Source organism: Sesamum indicum, linkage group LG5 (genome assembly GCF_026168435.1).
Source record: "Sesamum indicum cultivar Baizhima isolate 11 linkage group LG5, ASM2616843v1, whole genome shotgun sequence".
Taxonomy (NCBI): Eukaryota; Viridiplantae; Streptophyta; class Magnoliopsida; order Lamiales; family Pedaliaceae; genus Sesamum; species Sesamum indicum.
The window spans coordinates 16585244-16608385 of record NC_142661.1 but is presented as its reverse complement, the minus strand read 5'-3'; the positions used below and the strand labels follow the sequence as shown (position 1 = coordinate 16608385).

Below are 23142 nucleotides of genomic sequence, written 5' to 3'. Positions count from 1 at the left end.
AGATTGATAAACAGTATATTGGTTATTGAAGATTGAAATATATAATATAATTATAAGTGATTTATCAAAAAAAAAAAAAGTAAAACAAAACAGAACATTATTTGCTTACAAAGAAAAATAGAAGGGTCTAATCTTAACAAACATTAAAATAGAGGGGCCAAAACGCAAAAATGGGGACCCAAAACCAACTGCCTTTTCTTTTATTTTCAGAAAAAAAATTACAATTTATGTCCCAAAAGTAGGTAGTTTGCAATATTAGTTTTATATTTTTTGAAATAAAAAATATTAACGCCACACTTGAGAAAAATATTGAGAAGTTAGTTCCACCATTGCAATATCGGTCACATACTTTGAAAAAAACATGGAAATTTTCCGATGTGGGATTAATTTTGTAATATTTTTTTGAAATATGAGACTAATATTTACTATTTCAGAAATTATGGGACTAATATTGCAAATTAGCCTATATTTTGGGATTAAAATTGCAATTTTCTCATTTCCGCTAAAAAAGATTGAAAACTGAAATGGTAAGGAGAAGAAGAAGTTGGTCGGAGATGACAGTTACTTTGGTCCTTTAGGAATATTGGAATATAAAAAGATGAATATTCCAATCAGAATTCAAAGGTAAAAATCGAAATGAGAAGCAGCCCACAAAAGTTTGGGATTAATTAGCAACAATTAGCAGCTTAATTATGAAGATTAATCATCTGGGACGCAACCCATCAGAGGGAGATTAAGCAATTTTATAACTATTTTCTGGGCAGCAGATAGGGACGGATTCGTTCATATATAAATTCACACGCGCACAAGACAATCTATTCAAGCAAAACCCACATCACAATCACCACCTTTAAATCCCGTCCCCCTGAGGAGAAAGCAAGAAGGTTCGTGAAGCAGAGAATGGCAAGCAATGAAGAAACCATGGAGATGGAAGATTCAAACGGGGAGTCATATGGGAATAAGGTTAAACTAAGGCTCAAAGATCCATCCAAGGTATGAGTTTCTCGTATTGAAAACACGCACACGGACACGCACGCATATGTGTCTGTATGAGATGTGTATATGTTCATATAATATACGTTGTTTTGTTTTTGTTTTGAGGATTTCTTGAGTTGGGTTGGGTTCGGATGTCGTCGCGATTTGGGTTCTTGGGGAAAATGGTTTTGATTGCGTGTTTGATGGGTTTTTCGATGTGGGGTGGATTTGATTATATGTAGAAAGTGGCGCAGACGAAGGAGATGCTGTCGAAACAAGCAGTTCAGACCAAAGAGATGCTGTCCAAACAAGCCATTAAGATCGCTAAACAGGCTGAGGAGCATGAGAGATTCATCAACAAGGTATGGGAGATGAATACATATGTATATACATTCAAGAATCTTTAGTTTTCTTCAATTTTGTGAGTACGGGGTTACATGGAGTTGGTAATATCATGTATATTGGCACTGACCTGCTGCATAGTTATTTGAATAGGAAAAAGTATAGTTTTCCACTTGTCAACTTTACTGTTAGTATTGTCTGATGTTTGGTCTGCGATTTTACTGATTTGAGTTGTTGGTGGAATGCAGGTGACTCATTTGTTGGGTGTTCTTGGATTTGGAGGCTTCTGCTTTATCTTGGGTGCAAGTGAGTATAATGGCTCAATCTTCGGAATGTTCTATTGTTGCTAAGAATTGATCTTGTCTTTTACAATTGTTTCATAACTTGGTCCGTATCGGTTTAATTGATTAGGGCCACAAGATGTTCGGTATCTCTATTGTTTGTTCTATGTGATTTTCGTTCCACTTCGGTGGATTTATTACCGATACAAGAAATGGCACTATTATCTTCTGGTAAGTTCCAGCTCCATCTTTACAATTTATTAGTCTTGGCAGAGTATAAATGCTATGTTTTTGAATTCGTATCTCCAGGGTTGGTATGTGCTACTTATTTCTTGCTGTAATTGTAGCTTCAATTCAAAGTCTAGTTTGTTGCTTAGAAGGTGGAAGGTCCAAAATGTTGGCTATATGGAGTTAGTTTGGCAACTAAGTAGGAATCGCATGCCAAATATGAAGATGTGCTTATTCAGTTGCATATTCTGCTTTAAACATAACCTGGACTTGCATATTCAGTCATCCCCTTATAAACTTGAGTGTCGTTGAGTTTAAATTTCTAATGTCATGCTTGGCTCTCTTTCAAGTCTAGTTCAGTCTTTATTCATAGGTTCAGTTTTTGGTTCATAGAGAAGAAATTGTTTGCTCACCTAAATTCTTTCATGCAGGATTTTTGCTATTATGCTAATACAATCTTCTTGATCATGCTTCTATGTTTTCCTAAAAATGAAAAACTTTTCATGGTTTGCTTCTCATTTGCAGAGGTAAGCAATCAGACTCATGTCACTTTTATTCCATTTTGATGGCATTGTTTCACAACCTTCTTAATTTTCTTTTTGTACAAATGAGTGCAGGGGCCATTGGCATGGGCGCTAATTGTTTGGCGATGTAGCTTAGTTTTTAATTCAATGGACAAAATTGTAAGCGTCTTCATCCATCTCTTGCCTGGTAAGACATCTCTTCTTCTATTGAATCTACGTCTCTGTTGTATATGTACAATAATGATTAGGATTTTCTTAGTAACATTTTTTTGGGAATGAGGTTTCGAAACTGAATCGTTGGGCTTGTCTTTAAGACTGAACGAAACCTTGCAGAAACATGTGACCAAACAAAACCATGGAATTTCAGTTTCTTCAAATAAACAATGTTGTTCTGGGGAATACCCAGGAAGATAGTTGTAGTCTGATTCTATTATTCTAAAGACTGGGGAGACAAGTTTCTGAAAAAGGATGAGTTAAATAATAAACTCATGAGACAAGTATAGAAGCACATTCGGTCACTCTTCCACAGCGAAACAAACATTAGTCCTGACACCCTCCTGGGAGAAGGGACAGTCCTTTCTATGATGCCCTTTCCCTCTTGTCCACACTTGTTTCTGCCTCCTTGCAAGTTAAAATAGGTGATGGTTGGATGAATGCCTTGCACTCTGTGACTTTTAATATTTATCGTGGGAGTGTCTGCCTAAGAACTTTCCACTACTTTCAAAAGATTTGAGTGACAGACATTGTTTTTTGCGGGTGGGCGTTTTTCACTGCCACACTATCATGTTATCATGAGTCCTGCGGTACCTTGGGAACTTAGTGGATGTACTTTGATTTTCCTGAAAATTTGTCAAACATGCAGCAACTACATTAACTTGGTAGCCAGTTTTCCACTGACCATTTTTAGCTGATGTAAATGTGGTTTCCAGGATTGGTTTTCTTCACAATTCGATGGTGGGACCCAGTGTTCTTCGAAGCCATGCATCCTGAGGGGACAGCTCGTAGAGCATCATGGCCCTATATAGAAAACAAATCATACCTCTGGACATGGCTTTTCTTTGTACCTTTAGCTGCTTATTGTGTTTGGCAGCTTCTTTATTTTCTCATTGTAGATGTACTGCGTCGCCAACGACTACTCCGAGATCCAGAAGTTATGACTTCCTACAGGTTTCAGTCTTTCTTATTCTCATTCTTCTGTGTGTGTTTTGGAAGTTACTGAAATGATATGGCTCTTAGGCTCTGGAGCTTTCTTACTTCATTCTTTCGATTTATTTACACTCACATGTTGCTCATACTTCCAACTTACTGTCCGACAGGGAACTTTCAAAAAAAGCACAGAAAGCTAACAACATATGGTGGCGCCTGAGTGGATTGCTTGGGGATCAGAACCGCCTGTTTATGTATATTCTGCTTCAGGCTATGTTCACAGTGGCAACTACAGCACTTACCGTCCCAATATTCTTGTCGTATGAATTACACGTCACATTCCAAGTACTCAAGGTCTCTGCAAGTGTATGGAATGGAGGTAACTTTTTGCTGGAAGTGATGCCAAGGCAGGTCATTCTGAAAGAGAAAAAGAAAACTGAAATGCAGCCTATTGAGCCTCAGCTGGACCAATTACCGCAGGAGAACTCAATGGAGATGTGTCACTCTTCTGAGGTCATAGAATCCCAGTAGCAGTGTTGAATAAAGACTTGTAAAAACTGGTCTTTGATGTGCTATGTGGTGACAACTTGTTAGCTGGTTTGCTTCATTTCAATGTAAGTTTCCTTGTTCACTTTGTTACATTTGATGTGATTTTCAGATGACACCAGTCTCTAAAATTGGGTTCAATCTGTAGATTAGGTGAAAGGATACGTGCAAATACATTTTTACTTTTCTGATATGTTCTGGAATTCTAATCAAGAATAGACTGCCCACCGAGAACTTAGTGCCAGAAGGAAGTTCTTTGTACAAAAACTGTGGTGCATAGTGTTTCCCAAACTCTGTCGACTAACATTTAGTTACCATGTCATGTTTGCTCTTTCTATCTTGTATCCTACCTTGTTCTTCACTTTCCTCTTTGAATTTGCTGCCGATGGTTTTGAGAGAAGTGTGAGTAAAAAGAGTTGTTGAGGCAAGGGGATATTTCATCGTGCTTAGACTAGTTGTGCTAAGTGGTCTTACATTCGAGTCCTATAAAAGATTTGGCTACTTTCGCATTTGATGATATGTTGAGAGTTGGTGGACTGAAAAAGGCGTCCCTGTTGGAGGATTAAAAAAGGCGTCCCTATTGAGGGGTGTTGAAATGAGAAATTGAAATAAAAATAAGAATTTCGTGAGTATAATATGGTAAGAGCAGGAGGTGAGAGTTGCAGCGAAATAGCAAGACAATTTTCAACTTCTTGAAAAAGTCTGTCTGTTGATGGGCTGCCTCCTATATCATAGAGGAGGAGTCCCTCTTCGAAGAAACTTTTGTGAGCCAAATTTTTGAAAAAGAAGGCAAAAATCTAGGGATAAGGCACGATCTTATCTCTTCCTTAACTTGAGCAACACGTCTTTAATTGGAGGAGGACTCCTTTTACATAAGAACTCCTATTTTTGTAAGAATTCCTTTTAGGTAAAGAGTCCAGCTTCTTGGAAGCGTTTCCTTTTTTCTGGACTGGGCTTGAAATGTGGGTTCAAGGTTTGGTAGACCTTGTACCAAGCCTTCTTCTTGGACTGAGCCTGGTAATTTTTTAGCAGACCGTACTTATGATGTGGGCCTCCTATAATGTTACGGGCCTGGTAATTTTTTTGGATCGTTTGAGCTTTTACCAACCTATTTTTATACATATTAATTATAAAATTCAAGAAACATTAAATTTGATACGAGAAATATGATATTGAAAGTATATGAGAAAAATTGACTTGATACGGAAGAAAATGAATCAAAATTTGGCACTAATGCAAATTGATTTAGGACAACTATGCTAAATGCGATAGTGGAAAACAAAAATGTGTTTTAAGTTATATCACATAAGATGATGTGATGCCACTGTAGAGGTATATAGAAAACTACTAGACAAGAACAAAATATAAGAACAAATTGACAACCAAAACATTCTCAGAGAAACAAATCTTTCAAGAACAAATCACATATAAAATCTTAACGAAAATCAATTTTGACGGAAAAAGTTAAAAAGTGGTGATTTACGAAATGTGAATATGAGATAAATTAATACGATGTATAATATTAGTTGCTAACATTCATTGTATCGACCATAAAGCAAAAATATCTCAAAAGAGTAAGCTGAACTATGAACTTGTGATGAACATATGCACTCAATTCAATAATCAGAAGTGTCTAATAATGAGTTTGCACTCAATCATGAACCCCAACCACAGTGGAAACTTGGTAATTAACAGAGACACATGACATAAAAACCAGAAGAGTAAAGAGTTGGTCAGGATATTACACTAAACAACTTCAAGCCCACAAGAGTTTCAAAGGTGAATATGTAAAATGAAAGACAAGGTCTGTAAATGAAGAGCAGAACCATCCATGATTAAAAACAACCAGACCATTCCATCTTCAAGAAAAAACAAATAAAAGAAAACCCATGTTTGGGATCTTGAAGAAAATTACAACCCCAAAAGATCCTAATACTGCCAAAATCATTCATCACACAGCGACACTAAATAAACAAGAAATAATCGGAGAAAACAAAGCCTTGATGAAAACCAACACATTCCCATTATTAGAACATTCGACAAGTATTCCATTGTGAAGAATAGATTCAAGAAAGAAACTGTTGAAGAACAAACCAAATTGGAAATCTTGAAGAAAATCACAACACAAAATGACGCCAAATATGAAAAAGAAAAACGTTCAAGAACTGATCACACTAAATAAACAAGAAAACAAAGAAGTAGAAAAGCAACCTCCAAAATGCAGAAAACAACCCAACTCATATAGATTCTTTAACACTTGATCGGATTATCTGGCTCTGGTAATGGACAAGACTCATTGTAGCGCATCATCTCCTCGGAGCCTTTCTAATGGTTTCTCATTTCTTGTTCTTGACAAGAAAGCTCTCCGTGTGTGTGTGTGTGTGTGTGTGTGTGTGTGACAGTGAGAGAGAGAAATGGAATTACAGAAGTGGAAGTGAGGAGAAATGGTCATATATATAGAGGTGAGCGGGAGAGAAGTGATGGTAAAAGACACAAGTACCCCCTTCTATGTTGTAACCGCATCTTTGTTAGTTAAAACTTGAAAATGCAATTTAAATCCGTATGATATTGGAAATGAGTAAATTAACCCCTATGAAAAAAATTAACAATCTATCCTTTTTTATTTTTTAATGATTTATAGTACATTTTAATTATATTTTAAATATTGCACCTTCATTACAATAATTTTAGCTCAAAATTACTATTTCTCATTCGATATTGGGTTGTTTAGATAGTTTGAATGATTTAACACTATCACAATATTATATACTTGAATTTTTATATTTTTTATCAAAAATAATGAAGCTGTTTTCAAAAAATGGTTCCCTTTAGATTTTATTTCCATGATCAAAACAATTTGCAACTTTTCTAATAATACAACACTTCGCTAAATAAGAAATTTTTGCAAACACTCTAAATGTTCAGAAAGGGAAATTCTTGTCGAACCTAACCCGACTAAACATAAATCCATCACATGACAAGTGAATTAAAAAAAAATGACCATAACAAATGGTTCAGCCCAACCAAATTCAGACTTGAAGGGGAGCTTTTTGCCCCCACAAACACTGAGATATAGCTCCAATGTGATAAAAGTAAGGCTGAAATCCCAATTCGCCAATAATTGCAAGGTAATTAAAATTGAAAAAATATTCTCAGACAGAAGGTTAAAGAAAGAATTAATAATAATCTTGCTTTTGATAGGACAAGTGGACAACAGAATAAATTGAATAAATCATCTTTGTACAAGCACAGTGTCTCCCTTGACACTCACAAATATGCATCAAAACAAATACAGCACCCTTACAACCACTCTTCACACTATAGAAAATAAAAAAGCCTAATGTCTGCAGCTTCTATCTTTACACCCAAAAATAACATGGCAAACAACCATTCAAAAACCAATGGATATGCCAGTGACTCTGCATATCATCACGGCCTAGTACCGCTACCGTCTGCTAAAAATGCATCTCGTGTCAATGAGGCACGAGGGTGGAAAATTGGAACTAACCCGGACAACAATTAATTACCGTTGTCCAAGTGTATGGCGACGAGAAATATACAACGGGAGTGGCCACAATAACAACAGAATGTGTATGCACAAATACTTGCATGCCTCTTTACACTTGGATTCAACTATAATGGCGTAAGGGCAGGATTATAACTCCGCAACTTGGATCACTCTGCACGTTGATGTAGAAATACAAACCCTGAATTTTCACGGATTAAAGGGGGAGGCTCGACGTCAGCTACCTCTATTTGTTGCATGGATTTGGAGAGGTCGTCCACGGAGAACGGTATGCTGCAAAAAAAGGAATATTGATGGTTATCATGCTCATTGTATAATGCAGAACTGAACTGGAGATCAAAGTACTTTTTGGTGTTATCTCTTAGGTACAGCCCTAATGTCAGAGAGTCTGATCCCGATCGGGTGACCATCGAATGAAGAGGGAGATATATTTATGACCAGAAACAGAGAGGTTTTCATTTTTGTAAAGAATGTGCGAACACCAGCAAATATTACTTGATAGCAGAGTTTCTCATGAAAAGAATATATACTTGAACTTTTCGCAAATGCTCACTGAAAGCAACTGAAACATAAAACACATGAACTGAACTGTTTCAGGAAACCACAGGTACCTACAATTGGTATGTTTGTGATTAAATTACCTTGAATCATCATCTAACAGAAAGGAGCTGCTCACTGAATTGTTCGAGTCCTCTGTCATCATAACCCTCATACTTGAAATGACCTACGTAGTTGGAGAAAAAGATAAGAATATTATAAAGCAAACAGAGAAACCAAAGACATAAGGAGACATGCAACAAGACGAGCAAATGTGTGAGGACAAAGCAAGCTAATACAGAGAACACAAGTGAAAGAACTAACTCACATCTGAAGAAACACTGTGGGTGCCGTATTTGTCATCCCAGTACATGGTGCTAATCCTGTATAATTGTTGAATGCTTAACACCTGTAAAAAATAAGAGAAATTTTAAAAAATGAAATGAATGACATAGGAAAATCTGATACAGAAGTGCACTGAAGAGACAGATTGCGGGAGGAGAAAGTTTCACTCACAGGACAAAGTTCATTGGTGATTTCATTCAAAGTCTTCTTGGGCTTTTGATGTATGACCTAAAATACAAATCAAACAGGATAAATTTAGGTCAGAAATCCATCTAACCAAGAAACTGAGGTCAGAAATCCATGTGACCATGGAAAACAAAGTGAACATATTATTCTCACCAAAAATCCAACTGCCTGTCTGATATGCTTAAGTTCATCCCAAGCTGAGCCTACATACTGTATACCAGAATATGTTGATGAGGCACTGAATTGGGGTAGCTAGAAACAGGAAATTATCAAATGAAGGCTTACTTCCTCAGTTGCATAACAACACCATTGCTCTAATTCAGCCAACCCAGCTTTCACATACTCCCCATTGCTAAATGAGCAGCACTCACGTCGTAAAAGAAGGCTGAAAAGTTTTGAAAAGAAAGTTTTTAAAATGCAATGTCAGAAACAATTGCCATGATGCATAATTTGATAGTACAAAAGACACTACGATAGAGACAAGCAACAAACTTCCCTAAAAGATGAACTTGCCTGTTGAATAATTGAACATTGATAAACGAGAATATTTGGGTGAAAACTTTCCGGACTAGGAAAGGAGGAACCTGTAATAACATCACAACAAGAGGAAAAAGTATATTTTTATTAGGGGAAAAGAAAAGGAAAGAAAGCTAAGCTAACTTCTAATTTAAGAAAATTTTTGCCCTTACGTAATTTGCTTTCATCATCTTCAAGTAATTGTTTAGGCTTTTGACAATGCTCTGCCAATGAGCAATTAGTGCTTGTTGAGCAACAGCATTAGCTTGGGAACGTCCTTTTACTAAACTTGTACGAGATGTTCTGGGAGCCTGCAAACAAATAGGTTTTGCAGCCAAACGTAGGATTAGTGTTTGCTCAATAGTTGGTAAATAAATTCACGAGTTTCTCAAACCTCTTCCTTCACCACCCAAGGAAATACAGAAACGGGAGAAAAGGAGGAAAAAAGAAAAGAAAAAAGAAGAATAAAGCAGTTTAACTGAATGTCATATACAGACTAGGGTAAACAATTACTGTCAACATTCAGACATTCTTTCATCGTAGATCAAACTCCTTTAAAATCTGGGGACACCGACCCATTCACAATCACAAGGTATAGCGAAGTTTAAGAGAGGAAATCTAACACTTAGAACCCAAGAACAGAGACAATGATAGCAATCTGATGCTCTACTTACCTGGATACATAAACCAAGCAAAGGGGAAATCTCTTTCTTTAGATTGTCCCTGATCATCCCATATATCTTCTCCAGGAAAGCAGTAAGCTGCTGCTTGAACAGTAAAGCAGGATATTTTGCTTCTACTTGCCGCAAGTCATCAAGTCTACCAAGCATCCGACCATTGATAAAGGACAGTCCAGCACTCTGTGGCGATGCCCTCAATCCCTTCAAAAAGTAAAGTCAAGAAGAAGAGCAGAAGGGTTTAAATATGTTGGTAACAGATCATATTGAGACGGCAGGAAAAAGAAAAGACTAGGACATACTTGTGACATCCTCCCAAAAAGAGAAGCTGATGATGACCGACGCCGTTGGGGGGTTAAACTAGCAGCCCCACTTGCTTTGAGTGTGTGTTGAAGCAGCATCAGCAATGTGGATGTGTTGCATAACCAGTAAGCTAATACATCATTATTGTCAGGGGCCTTCAATAGAATTTCCTTAAAATTAGTGTTTCGATGGTTGCACATATATTTGAAAAATAACCCATCAAGCACAGTGGCTAACTTGCAAAAAGTGATCAAAAGTCACGGCAATCAGAGAAGATATACGCAATTCCTACAATAATCTATTACCTCTATGGCCGAGGCAACAGTTTGGATTATGCGATCAAACACACTAGTCCTCTCAACCTCAAATGACCTCCAGTGAAGAAGGCTTTTGTAAATAATACAAGCTGCGACAGGTTTGCCACCAGAAAATCCCAGATCTTGTGAAATACACTTTATCAGCAGGTCCTGGTTTTCCTGTGGAAAGCCAGCAGATTAGAAAGGAAACATGATTCGCATTTTGGGAATAAGGGAGATGGTAAAATAATAGAAACTACTACAAGGCATCCATCATAATATTTAAAATTTTGATACACACGTCCAACAGCTACTTACTTGCTGCTTCTCATTAAGAGATTTCTGGGGTTTTTCCTCAGATTCAGGCTCCTTTGGATTTGCCACAAGAGCCGTAGCCTATGACAAGCAACAGGCAGTAAGCATTAAAGATAACAAAACATAACAAAGGGTCAATTACATTGACACTCCTTGAGGTCAAGCCTAATTACAGAAATGTTCCCCGCCCTTCATAATAAAATTACTGGTATACCCCTTTGGGGGGTGTTAGTGTTTATGTAAACTTTGTGCATTGAATAGGGGATGTACTTGTAGTTTTGCAATCGCAGAGGGCATTTGCGTAATTAGACACAACCTTAGGGGCTGCCAATGTAATTTACCCCCAACAAATTCACAAAAAATTCCACCAGTACCGAACAGATATACTCTTACATGTGCAGACTTCGTTTCTCCATTGAGAATATTTCCATTCTCCGGAGTTCTCTGTAATTTGGTTACAAGGATAAGAATATCTGAACCAACAAAGAGTATGATAAAAGATCAAATAAGCCAAACTTACCGAAATAATAGTCGTCCTGGGTCGGGCAGATATAGCTTTCCCTGTAGGTGACATAGTCAGAGCTTGTTGACGAAGTACTTGATTCTCCGACTCAAGGTTCGACAGCTTCTCTTCAAGCCTGAAATGCGAGAAGAAACCATCAAACACATAACACATATCGAATATGTAAATATATTTTTGAGGCAGTTATTTGCTTTTATTTATGGAGCCAACTGGTTTTCCTGTATCCTTTATTTCCATTGAGTTTCAGTGGAGGAGGGGATTGCTGATACCTTCAAACATGCCACTTACATGTTACATGAGCATAACAGAAACCTCATAGAAATTTTGGTCATTTAACATTCTAAGAAGCTGTACCTCCATTAAAGGATTTCATAAAGACAGAGAACGGAGTGGTAACTCTTACAACCATTAAATATTAGCAAGCCAAATTCAACAATCACCAAAGAAGTTGCATGAAACATAAGCCCCCCCCCCCCCCCAGGAATAAGAGGAAACAAACTAGGAGTCTTTCAAATAATTAATCAAAATCAATACTCCTAACATTCAATTTCAGTAAATATACCTCTGTGTAGAATCTTGAAGCTGATCCGCTTTAGACTCAGCTTCCTCTAGCTTTTTGGCCAAATCCGTACTTTTCATCTCAGCATCTGCACATGCCTTTTTAGCCTCTTCTGCCGCCTGTTTTTCTGACAGCAGCATAGCCTGCAGGCAATAATCAAGTGGATTACAGTAGTTATTTCATGGGCTGGTTCTTTAAGCTTTAGGAAAGATTAAGGGAACTGAAAATCTTTAATATTGTAAAGTTCATCCAGACATATTTGAGATTCAATCTCAGAAGGACTACAACATTTCTTCATTATTAAAAGCCCTTATAGTGAAGTGATCAGTCCAGTTGCACCATACAAGGGAGTCAAACATCTGTTATACAAGTATCAATGGAAAATATCAGCAGTAACTAAACTATACAGAGATTCCATTAAGGGTCCTCTCTAACAAAGTCGAGCTCTTAGCAAGTAAAGAAAGAGTTAGCCATAAGGATGTGGTGCTGGTGGTATTCTACATTCAAACCATCATTCTTGTCTATAGTAAGTTCTTACCTTCAGATTTTCTACCTCAGCTGTTAATGCTTCAATCTTTGCCGTGTCTTGAACCATAACTGGGGTTTCTTTAATGACGGGAGGAGCTTCTTCAATTGCTTTGCGAGCTGCTTCTCGTTCTTTTATTACTCTAGCATTTGCATCTTCCAGTTGTATTTGCAGTGAGTGCAATGCCTCCTGCAACTTTGCAATTTCTTGTGCTTTTGTTTCCTCCAACTCAGTCTACACTCAACAAGCAAAGGAGAAAATGATGCCAATATATTTAAATAAATCAACAGTGTTCATCTCCCCACACCCCCCAAAAAAAAGACGTAAAAAAGAATAGCAATGGATTGCCGGAATTTTGTCAAAACATTTACCCTTAATCTCTTCTCAAACTGCAAGCGCCACGTAAGCTCCTCCACTTTCTTTTCCAGCTTGTCTTTGGCTTCTTTTAGGGCTCCTGTTTCCCTGGCAGCCTGGGTGAATACACAAAATTGTTTATGCAAAATGCAAGAAGAAACCTGTTTGAAGAATGAAAGCACATCATCAAGGATAGATCAGCACCATTTTGAGCTTTCTAAGCTCTTTACGAGCGACACGTCTCCTCCAACCACATTGGGTAACAATAGCAGCCTTTTGGAGACTTCTATAGTAAGAGTAGTCTCTGTGACAACGCAGGTGAGCCTGCACATGAGCAACAAATCATGCACCAACAATCAGCACTAGATCAAGTTCCTTAAATTCTCCAGGCCCATGAATCTCCTGGTGGATATATGCAGTATGAAGTAATACTAAGACCTGAATTTTGATGGCAGCCTTAGTCTGTTTCCTGAATCTGAATTCACTCCGAGCAGTCATCGCTCTCATGCCAGTCTGCACTACAATGGCAGAAGCCTGCAAGGTTGAGTAGGATACCCGGGCAGTGTAACATCTGAAGTTCTTCTGAATCTTTATAGCAGCATCTTCCCGGCGCAATTGCTCATAAAGTTTGCAAGCCGATATAGCTAACAATTATACGAAAAGAAGTTATATTTGCATCTGCAAGTTTCCAAATATAGAAATAATACAGTTCACAAAATCTTATAAATGTTAGACGATGTAAGTTTCAAGGCAACACAGAATCTTCTCAACTTTCACAAGTAACATAGACACGATGAATATATAACTATAAATATATATATATATATGAACATGTACATTGAACTTATAAATTGGCATTGTTTTTATGTATTAACATGTCGATTAGCAAGCGCCATAAAGAATTTTAATCAGACGCTGCATGTACCTGTGAAATCATAACATGATTCTACTACCTCACAAGAGACACATTCTTTCATGTTAGAGTGGCTCTTCTTGAATAAGTAATGGAAGGTAAAATTCAGGTCTAAAGAAAAATTAAGAGTTACCTCGCCAACATGATTGCAATTGTATAGCAGCTTGGCGCAATAAAATAAAATCTTTCCGAGCAATATAAGTACGAATTTGCCTTTGAATGGTTCTGGCTGCATTTCCAAGAACCTCTGCTCTCCTAGCATCTAGTTCAGCCATCTGACCAGCTCGTAAGAAAACCTTCGTTTTACCTAACTGCATGCAAACCAAAGCATAAACAAAGACAATGTCATGTATCTCCAGGATAGAGTACTGGCCAAAAGAAAAGAAGGATGTTAACCCCTTCAAAAACAAGTCATTTAATAATCCAAAAGGAGAAAAAAGTGACGGGCATTGTATAACAAACCCACACTCATGTCTGTACTGCAATCTCCTCAACTCCAATGTGGGACAACATTGTATAACAGAGTAAATAAATATACAGGGATTGACATCTAGTACGATTTTCATGTAATTTACCTGATAGCCTTTTAACCCTATTTTGTCCAAAATCATCTGACATGCAGTCTTTTCATCAAAGCTGCAGGACAAGAAATTTGGCCTTATTTGCAAGCGACACAAGAAAATACAAATGACAGATCAAGACAGGAAAGACAAAAGCATGGTACAGGTAGATATACAAGTTAAACGAAGAATTGGTTTAAAGCAGCCAAAAAGACATACTTCCCATCCAAAACTTCAGGAGCAAGAACACCAAATCGGAGAAGAAATTCATCAAATGTACGTCTGGTGGGGTATCCAGCACAGCTGATTCTGATAGCTTCTAGGACACCCTGTACAATGATGAATATTTTACCACATAATTTTTCATAAGGAGATGAAAACCAAACTTGATAGTTTAAACCAACTTGCTAACCCCAATATTCTTAACAAGAATTATGTATACTTACACCACATCGCAATTGCTGAATTACGTTAAGATTCTCAAAAATGGCCGGCTTGAGAACATTGTTCGGTTTCACACATCTGATGTAGTGAGGTTCCGTTGAATTTAAGGTCTCCATTAAAGATTGTAGTTGTAGCTGCAAGCACCAATTGATAAAGCAAACTGTTCACCACAATCTAAGTAATTGTAAACAGAAGCTTAATACTCATTATGTCATCTGAAGACATTTTTACATATTTCAAATCAAATGACAAACTAATTCACTCAAAAACTCCAATGATCGTCAACCAGGCTTTTTTGAATCAGCAAATTAGTTATTAACTCAAAGTCAGGAGTTGGTAAAATCGGAATCCTGGATCAATAGCTGCTAATAATAGCAACCTCACTTTGACTAAAGATCTGTGCCTCCATCATTGAAGTAGACAACATTGCTCAAGATAATAAGTTAGCTTATGTGCATTTCATGTAAAGGAAGAATCAGATAATGAAAGCGGTCCAGAGTGAAATACTCAGCATGGAAGTACTTCTCTACCTACAGTTGCCAAATGGACCATCTTACATCATTGCAAGAGAATTAATTTATCACGAAATCATCAAAATTCCAGTCAATCCCCCTTGCATCAAATTGATAACTTAACGGATAGATATTAAAGCAGATACTTGAAAATTTTCAGCAATGCTTTTACAAACTCAAAGTATTTAACAGGTGAGTCTAATCTGCAGCAAACAGAATACTAGAGGTATTACTGAGCAAAATTATAAAAACAGCTTGCTGTGTTCAGCTGAACTAAAACTTAGAAGGATAATTACAATCAAATGCACGAACAACTCCCATTAATGGCTATTTTGCATCTTTATAATGACAAGACTCAGGACAAATATGTTCCATATAGATCAGAACTATGCAAGCTGGAATTCAATATTTTGAATAGTTCTGAACTTTGTAATATTTAGCTGTTTCTCTCAGCTTGGGAAGCTCTCAAGAGTCTAGACCGGTACAAGTGCCTTTGATATATAGAACAAGGATGAAGACTTCAAACAAAAGTTGTGAAGGACTAGAGAGACTGAAGAAAACCTTAAAGCGTGATCCTATGGAAGAAAATTTGGAGGACTTTGATGATTCTTCTGGAAGGGGAGGAAATAAACTAGCCACAAAAGAGCATTTTGAAGCTGTTAATAAATCTTGATGTTCTGCCACCACATAATCTTTGTTCTTATCCAGAAACAGATCTGCCATATATGTAACCTGCAATTGTAGAAGATGGTTAAAAATACAATTTCCACATAAATCTATTACTCTCTTTAATATTATTTTCTGTGCAAAAGCATTTAGAATGTGGAAATACATAATTACCTCCCCTGCATAGTGAGATATTGTAAAATTAGTGCGCGAGAGCTTGGGTTTGATGAAGCGCTTATGTTTTACAAAGGTCTGGTACAACTTCTGAGCAAATGTCTCATGAGTAGATTTAGGAAACATACTGCCACAAACAACCTTATCAACGATGAACACATTTATGCAGAAGATAAATGAAAAAGGAAGGCAAAAGATTTAATATTATTTGATTTGTTCATTGGCCATAGGAGAGAAATGACACAAAAGAGGGATTATGAGAAACAGCAAACTCTCTGATAAAGATGGAACAAACTAGAGAAATACACGAAAAAGCATGAAATTTAAAATAATAAGATAGCAACTGCAATAAGAAATTAAGAAGGCATACCAGGCTTCATCTAGTAGTGCAATTATTCCTCCTGGTTTCTGCAAGAATAAAAAAAGAAGGAAATGAAAGGATTTTCATTAAATTATCTATTGCAGTTGACTCAAACTACATTAGCCAGATGTAACAGAAGATGAGAAACTATTACAAAGTGAGCATCCATGCAAACATGGCTGAAGATGACACTTTTGTATGAATAATTAAATAAAGCAACAAAGACTCACGATCAACCAAAAGAATATCATAGTCTCAAACCTTCTCAATTAGGTCAAGAACATCTTGGTTATCAACAAACTCTATGTAGCTCCAGTTTATCTGTTCTTTCTCATAGTCTTCTTGTTCCATCTTAAAGACATGCTGAAACCATGAATATAAAACATCCAATAAGCAGGTCAACTTATTGTATTCGAAACAAGGAGTAGGACTTCACACGAGAGAGAGACCTGGTTAAAATGCTGCTGCAGTTTCTCATTGGTGAAATTGATACAGAACTGCTCGAAACTGATACACATGTGAAGAATGTCAGAACAACACAAATATCTTCATTGTATATTGCAATGGAGAGATCGAGGTAAGAGCTTGCCTGTTTTGCTTAAAACTTTCAAACCCATAAATGTCAAGAACTCCTATTATTGCTTTTGAGTTGGGATCCTGCCCGATGGAGATATTTATTTTGTCCACAATCCTGGAAGTAACACAGAACAAGAGTTCAAAATTAAATGGCAGATGCGCATGTTCAGAACATTGCAGTACTATGTCTGTATCATACAAGTTAGATCAGTTTCTACTTTACCAGTCAAACAGCCGAGAATATATAGTCTTTGCCAAAGCATCCCTGCTACCCAAGGCACCTTCTGGATCAAGAGTCCTTGTGATAACCTCCTCAGGTGTCACCATCACACGCTTAATCAGTGCATCTTCCAAGCTCTTCGGATCACACCTGTTGAATTAAATCCATCACATGCAGTTCCTTGCGGATCCAGATAGGAATATCCATTCAAAAGCAAAAAGAAAAAGAAAATATCCATACTTCAGTAATTCGGCAGTAGTATTCAGATGAAACCTTGACTTCTCATCCTTAATAACAGAAGAATCAATCTCCTTACCCTTGGCAAATTCAATATTACCCAGATGAAGAATTGCGGCAACAACCCTAAATATTGCCTCCTAAAAAATTCCATCACAGACTTAATAAACTTTCGTAGAACATATAATGTCCAAAATCTAACTGGGAAGCAAATTTATGAGTGTAGGGAATGGGTGACCTGCTCTTCCTCACTGATTCCAACTATATCCATAGCCCTTCTGGTTGCAAGATATTCCTCAGCATCGCTTACTCCGTCAAGTGTATAATACTTAGACTGGTTGAGATAATGAAATGATTCTGGGCTTCCCAGCTTATACTTCTCTCTTTCCTGCAAAACAAGGATTGTCAAATGATCTTAAATGAGAAAGCAATTTCCAAAACCGGTCTGATGCACAAGTTTTGAATGCAGGTGAGGACTCAAGGAGAAAGGAAATGCAGAACAAACACCTCAGCAGGTGCTGCACAGAGAAGATAGAAGCAATGATAGTTCCTTTCAGGATCTGAAATCTGGCAAACACGAGATCTCTCCAGCAAGTAAGTTCTAACAGCTGCTCCAGATATCCTCCCACTTTTGTCAAATTGGATCTCCACAAATTTACCGAAACGACTGTACGAAATGCAGCATTATCAGCTAAGTTCCCAAAGAAAATATAAAACTCTAAACTCCAAACTTCAACAATGAAATGAATTGCACAAGCATCATCCAATGAAACATACAGTTTTACTTCCAGAGTCACTCACCTAGAGTTGTTGTTCCTGACAGTTTTGGCATTTCCAAAAGCTTCAAGAACTGGGTTTGACTGTAATTTATTACGAAAAAAGAAAACCAATTGAGACCCAGATAGTCAACAATTACATGTTGCTTGTTTTGGTGAAAAAAGTTCAAATGTAAGCTGCATCTGATTAAACTTCAATCTTACTTCCAAAACTTGTTGTTCAACAGTCCGTCCTTCCACACCAGAACGACCACCCAAGTGTGCAAGATATCTCATCAACATTTTTGTGGTTTCAGTTTTACCAGCACCACTTTCTCCGCTAACCAAGATCGAATTGCTCTTTCCCTCATTGATCATTGCCCTGATTGCATAATGTCAACAGGCAAACAGGTTACAAGGTCCGTGCACCCCAGCCCAACTCACAGATTTCTCAACATACAAGGGGAAAGAAAGACAAAAGTAATTTGCATGTTTCATCAAATATCACCTGTAAGCAACATCTGCAATTGCAAAAACATGAGGACTGAGCTCTCCAAGTGCAGCCCCTTTGTACTGCTCCATCATGTGAGTATCATATAGATGGGGTAATCTTTGAAAAGGGTTTATTGCAATCAGAATATTTCCAGTATATGTCTGAGAAAGTTAGAAAGCAAACTTGTTATTAATTATGAAGAAGGACAAAGAAAAAATTAATAAGGAATGCAGTAACATGGGGGGAACAAAGAGTAGGCCTCCAATATTAATCATCAGGGACATAAGAAAGCTTACATAGATTTCGTTAAGTTCATATCTAGTAGCCAGGTTCTGCAGAACACCAGGTTCATGCAAATATGACAGCTTCGTCATATCATCTACACCTCCAGGTGGTGCTTCAGTATCCTTTGGAAACACTTTGGAGATATTTGTGACAACCTGCAATTTAGATGAAATAAGATTATACAGGTATCACAGGCAAAACTCGGAACCTCCATAAAACAGCGGTTCTACGCAAGCGCTTTAAGAATTAGAAAAATAAGGAGAATCAATATTTGCCGTCAAAATAACACCTCCAGATAACGCTTACAAGCAGCAGAGGTAACCATATTGGCAGACAATGAAGGAACATCACAAAATAATGATACACGTGAGACATCACTCGAATAAAGAATATGAAAGAAAAATCACTTCTTCCCAAAGAAACATGAGACGGCTGATTGTGAGAACAGCATAAGCTTGCAAAGCCAACACTTTTACCAGTAGAGTGAAAAATGCATGAGTCCAAAGTGAAAACTAACTGCAAGATCCAAACAAATATCGACTTGCATAAATTTCGTGGCGGCTACAGATGATGTTGCAAAGCATAGAAAGTTATTCTTGTGCATTAGGAGAATTATCATCCACATTGATTAATTTGGCCTTACAATGCAAATATGCATTATATCATAAAGCATCAGTTCTATGCCAGTCCATAAGCTTGCAAAACAAATGAAGAGCCTCTAACCAAAACCACCTCTTTCCCATTTAACTATTCCAGATTATTCTTTCCCTTTCTTTTTGGGTTGTGGTGTGCGTATTCATGGGGCCAGGGGGGAGAGGTGTTGTGGTTGGCGGTGCTATGAAGCCCATTGACAGAAGTCTTATGACTATATTAACCATTTACATCAAGATGCAATCCTGAGGGATTGACCAACACTAATTAGTGAATGAAAATCAGTAAGGAAGACAAATTACCAAGTTTACATGATTTAGCTGCTTCAGTAATCTGACTAATAAAAATACGAAGTACAAGTGTGACATCCGAAAAATGATTTAGCTTAGTTCAAGTATATTATCCAACAATCCCTACAGAATTTCAAAAGCAAATATTTCCAATAGGAAGTATTGGAACTTCTAACCCAAAGAGACAATAAAAGCAACTGTCGTTATAGAACAAGAATTTCTGAATCTAATTTTAGGGCGTCCATTTGGACACCAAAAATTAAGGACTTCATTAATATTGAAGCAAGCTAAATAATTTGCCTGAAAAAAAAAATTCTGAATATTGGAAAAACAGTAATTTAACAATATAATCTATAAGCAATTATTGGGGTCATAAGCAACAAAACTATGTGTTTTGCAAAGACAAAATAAGCTGCAGTTTGAGCATTCACCTTTTTCCCATTTGTAGTTTGAACATGAACATCTTGGCCATCAATACGGGTAACTTGTCCATCAATCCATGCCAGGCCTGGATCCTCAACCCATACATGAGAGCCAACAACAATATTAACTGGTGATGCCTGCAAAACCATAACAGGTAAAAATGTAATTAGACATCTGAGTTCTGACAGTACATTAATACTCCAGCATCAAACTCACAATCACAAATGTTCTCATTCGTGATATATAAGAACACCGCTGCCACAAGGACGAGCTTGTCTTCAACTTTCTCATGCTTGAAATATATACTATGAGAAGGATGGGAAAATGAATTTGAGAAGAATATTCAGCAGAAAGAACAAAACATATTCGTTTCACAAAGACAAGATAATCTTAATTGTTAGCATGGTTAGTAGGAATTTGCAGTCATAGTGAGATATGTAATTAAAGATTTATTAAATTCTCAGACAACATTGCTGAGAACTCCATTTCTTGTGTCTTGATTCTTTTCACTTATTAGAAATTAGTGACGGATGCATCATATTACATACCAACTTGGTAGTGATTTTTATAGGTTTCAATCACTTTGATATTAGGACCATATCAAATTAGATATTTAGTGAGGGCATGTATCATACGAGATACCAACTAGGAATTGATTTAATAGGCTCCTAACCAATTTGATATTAAAAATTCCCTAGCATCTTGCCCAAACCAACTTCTGCGTTTAAGTTGTGTACAAATGATTGTAAGAAGGTAAATTAGTATGGGACCTTGTGTGAAAGAGCTATTATCCACTTTTCAGCATGCCATCTATTTACCTTCCACATCCTCAAATGAGGGTGGATACTGATATTCTATTGAACAGGAAAAGGCTTTTCGGAGCTCTCTTGGACAAGTCCCCAAAACAGTCCCAAATACTTGGAAAGAATCTTCTAGACCCTTCTACCAATACATTTTTGCAACATTCTATAACACTGTTTCCAAAGCTCTACACATATAGCCCGTGCTCAGAAAAATTGACAAGATTTTTCCCTTGACACTCTACATCCTAGACAAATCAAAAGAGTCGGTATTAGTAGAAATGGTAGAGATGTGTGGAGTAATGGTGTTTAGAGTAGCCTGGCTGTTGTAGTTAACAATCTCAGCTGAATTTGTTTCTTCTTGTCTTAAAAGGAATTCGTGATCTCAAAATTTGATTATTTTGCAATAAATTTCTAGGTACTAGTATAATACATGGATGATGGACATAGGCATTAGTTCAAGCTACACTTGTTCATTGGAACAAGAATTATATAAAGAATAGATATTCTTAAGAGTTGAGCGTGAACTAATCCAAAACATGAATATCAGAATGGACTTGCCAATCAATCGGCTGTCACCTAAAGTTAAGAGTCTTAAACATTTATCTATTAGGAGGTGTAGAAAAATGATGAACCAAAGTTTATTAGAACAAGGACTAGGCAAAGATGGTTATTCTTAAGCATGAACTAATCCAAACATGTATATTAGAATGAACTTGCCAGATCGATAAACTGTCACATGAAGTTATAGTCTCAAATATATACCCAATTACAGGTTCAATTTCTCATCCTTAATCAGACTTGCTTTCTTCTCATTTTTTCCTGAAATTGGTCATAAGCCAAATGAAATCCATACAATATTTGTCATGTAATTGGTTAAAAGTCCAAAAAGAGTGCCCAAACCCATAGCAAATATCATTAAAATTTGCAATGTGGTTATTGATCTAAATAAGGATTTCGATTCCTCACTATATGATTAACTTGGCTTTTTGTTGCCTAAAATCGCTCACAAGTGGCTCTAAGAGAAATTAGAGATTAAATTAAGAATGAATAGCCATAAAAATTTAAAAAGAAAAAGGAAAATAGGGTCATAATCAAAATCCACCAAATGCAAAATGCACCCGTCCTTATTTCCCGATTTTTAGCATATGATGCTTATGGCAGCTTTTACCATTTCTAATTTCCAGTAACTCACAATATTCAATTTCAATTTCAACCAATTAAAATGCAATCAAACTAATCAAATCATCCTCCAATTAAGTTTACCAAAGATAAATTCCGCCTCATTAAAACAGTTCGCTACAAATCTTTCTGTCTTGTATTCAACTTTCACTAAATGAGACCTCTTTTGAACAAAAGGAAAAAAAAAAAAAAAAAAAGAACAATCTTCAGCCGTTAGCGCAAATGTAATTTACCAAAAAAAAAATACCATTTATGCCAAAAAGAAAAGAAAAATGAATTGTAAGTTGAATTAAATTGACAAAAACCTCAGTCAAAATAAAATCAAAGCTAGTCCCAAAACACATCAAAACAGAACCGGAGGATTCGTATTAAGCATCAACATACCATAAGCGAATACGAAAAGACTCGATCTCCTGCTCTTCAACTCATCAACACAAACCGAGACCGAGCCTTGACTCGCCTGCTCAGATCGGCACCAACCGCAGTCCGCACCGCCAAAATCTCCCCACCGCAAGATAAGAAAAGCAAAAGCGCAGCTCCTTTTCTCTTCCGATGATTAAACTCAACAACTTCTTCTACGTGCTCCTCCCTCCACCAAATCCACCAAAATCCAATTCAAAAAACAGTAATTGTTGCGCGAGTACCCCTATGTATAAATGAAAAGTAAAGTGGAAATTGTAGTTGTTGTTTGAAATACTTTCTCACTCTAGAATTTGCTGGCTGGGAGGTATGGCCTTGTTATGTGTGATTTTGAGGATTTTGTTGTATTTTTCTCTCTCTAAAAATGTATTCTATATTCTTTCTTTGCTGTGTGCATACATTTATTGGTCAGCTGGAGAGAATGTGGAGTGCCACACAGAGAGACAAAAACGAGGTTAAAAGGGCACTTTACACT

The 23142-nt window shown here is 36.9% G+C and overlaps 2 protein-coding genes across 6 annotated transcripts; one reads left to right on the top strand and one right to left on the bottom strand.

Annotated features, from left to right (window-relative positions):
• Positions 1-553: 553 nt before the first annotated feature.
• Positions 554-4235, top strand: LOC105161898 (glycerophosphocholine acyltransferase 1). 3 transcript variants are annotated; one of them, XM_011079751.3, is made up of 8 exons: positions 554-993; positions 1230-1337; positions 1566-1623; positions 1729-1829; positions 2258-2353; positions 2444-2537; positions 3280-3517; positions 3667-4235. In XM_011079751.3, the coding sequence occupies exons 1-8, from the start codon at positions 901-903 to the stop codon at positions 4025-4027; spliced, it is 1149 nt and encodes a 382-aa protein (XP_011078053.1). In that variant the 5' UTR covers positions 554-900; the 3' UTR covers positions 4028-4235. The 3 variants fall into 3 exon arrangements, with proteins under 3 accessions (XP_011078053.1, XP_088736978.1, XP_011078052.1); XM_011079750.3 differs by having other exon boundaries at positions 555-993; positions 1218-1337; XM_088880852.1 differs by lacking the exon at positions 2258-2353 and having other exon boundaries at positions 1218-1337.
• Positions 4236-7218: 2983 nt separating this feature from the next.
• LOC105161897 (myosin-17-like) lies at positions 7219-23062 on the bottom strand. Of its 3 annotated transcripts, XM_088880724.1 has the most exons (39): positions 22632-23062; positions 20274-20402; positions 18913-19056; positions 18632-18777; positions 18349-18505; positions 18170-18228; positions 17876-18035; positions 17607-17756; positions 17372-17508; positions 17135-17281; positions 16925-17026; positions 16785-16842; positions 16597-16698; positions 16345-16382; positions 15975-16101; positions 15696-15866; positions 14625-14756; positions 14398-14507; positions 14194-14254; positions 13752-13929; positions 13144-13349; positions 12910-13029; positions 12723-12821; positions 12364-12585; positions 11829-11968; positions 11264-11381; positions 11137-11187; positions 10747-10824; positions 10438-10608; positions 10132-10287; positions 9827-10033; positions 9326-9463; positions 9150-9220; positions 8922-9021; positions 8790-8846; positions 8622-8678; positions 8434-8514; positions 8210-8292; positions 7219-7841 (listed from the first exon to the last, which is right to left on the bottom strand). In XM_088880724.1, exons 1-39 carry the CDS (start codon positions 22632-22634, stop codon positions 7718-7720), a joined length of 4590 nt encoding a protein of 1529 aa, XP_088736850.1. In that variant the 5' UTR covers positions 22635-23062; the 3' UTR covers positions 7219-7717. The 3 variants fall into 3 exon arrangements, with proteins under 3 accessions (XP_088736850.1, XP_088736849.1, XP_088736851.1); XM_088880723.1 differs by lacking the exon at positions 22632-23062 and having other exon boundaries at positions 20274-20414; XM_088880725.1 differs by lacking the exons at positions 11137-11187; positions 22632-23062 and having other exon boundaries at positions 20274-20414.
• Positions 23063-23142: the final 80 nt, after the last annotated feature.

Excerpts from the sequence above, each read along its gene's own strand:
- LOC105161898 (XM_011079750.3), top strand. The coding sequence starts at position 901 with ATGGCAAGCAATGAAGAAACCATGGAGATGGAAGATTCAAACGGGGAG. Across the intron at positions 1,338-1,565 it reads ATGAGAGATTCATCAACAAG|GTGACTCATTTGTTGGGTGT; the intron begins GTATGGGAGATG and ends GGTGGAATGCAG. Across the intron at positions 2,538-3,279 it reads CTTCATCCATCTCTTGCCTG|GATTGGTTTTCTTCACAATT; the intron begins GTAAGACATCTC and ends TGTGGTTTCCAG.
- LOC105161897 (XM_088880723.1), bottom strand. The coding sequence starts at position 20,414 with ATGGTTTTGCAGGCATCACCAGTTAATATTGTTGTTGGCTCTCATGTA. Across the intron at positions 13,930-14,193 it reads TAGGGTTAAAAGGCTATCAG|TTAGGTAAAACGAAGGTTTT; the intron begins GTAAATTACATG and ends GTTTGCATGCAG. Across the intron at positions 12,586-12,722 it reads AGTTTGAGAAGAGATTAAGG|ACTGAGTTGGAGGAAACAAA; the intron begins GTAAATGTTTTG and ends TGTTGAGTGTAG.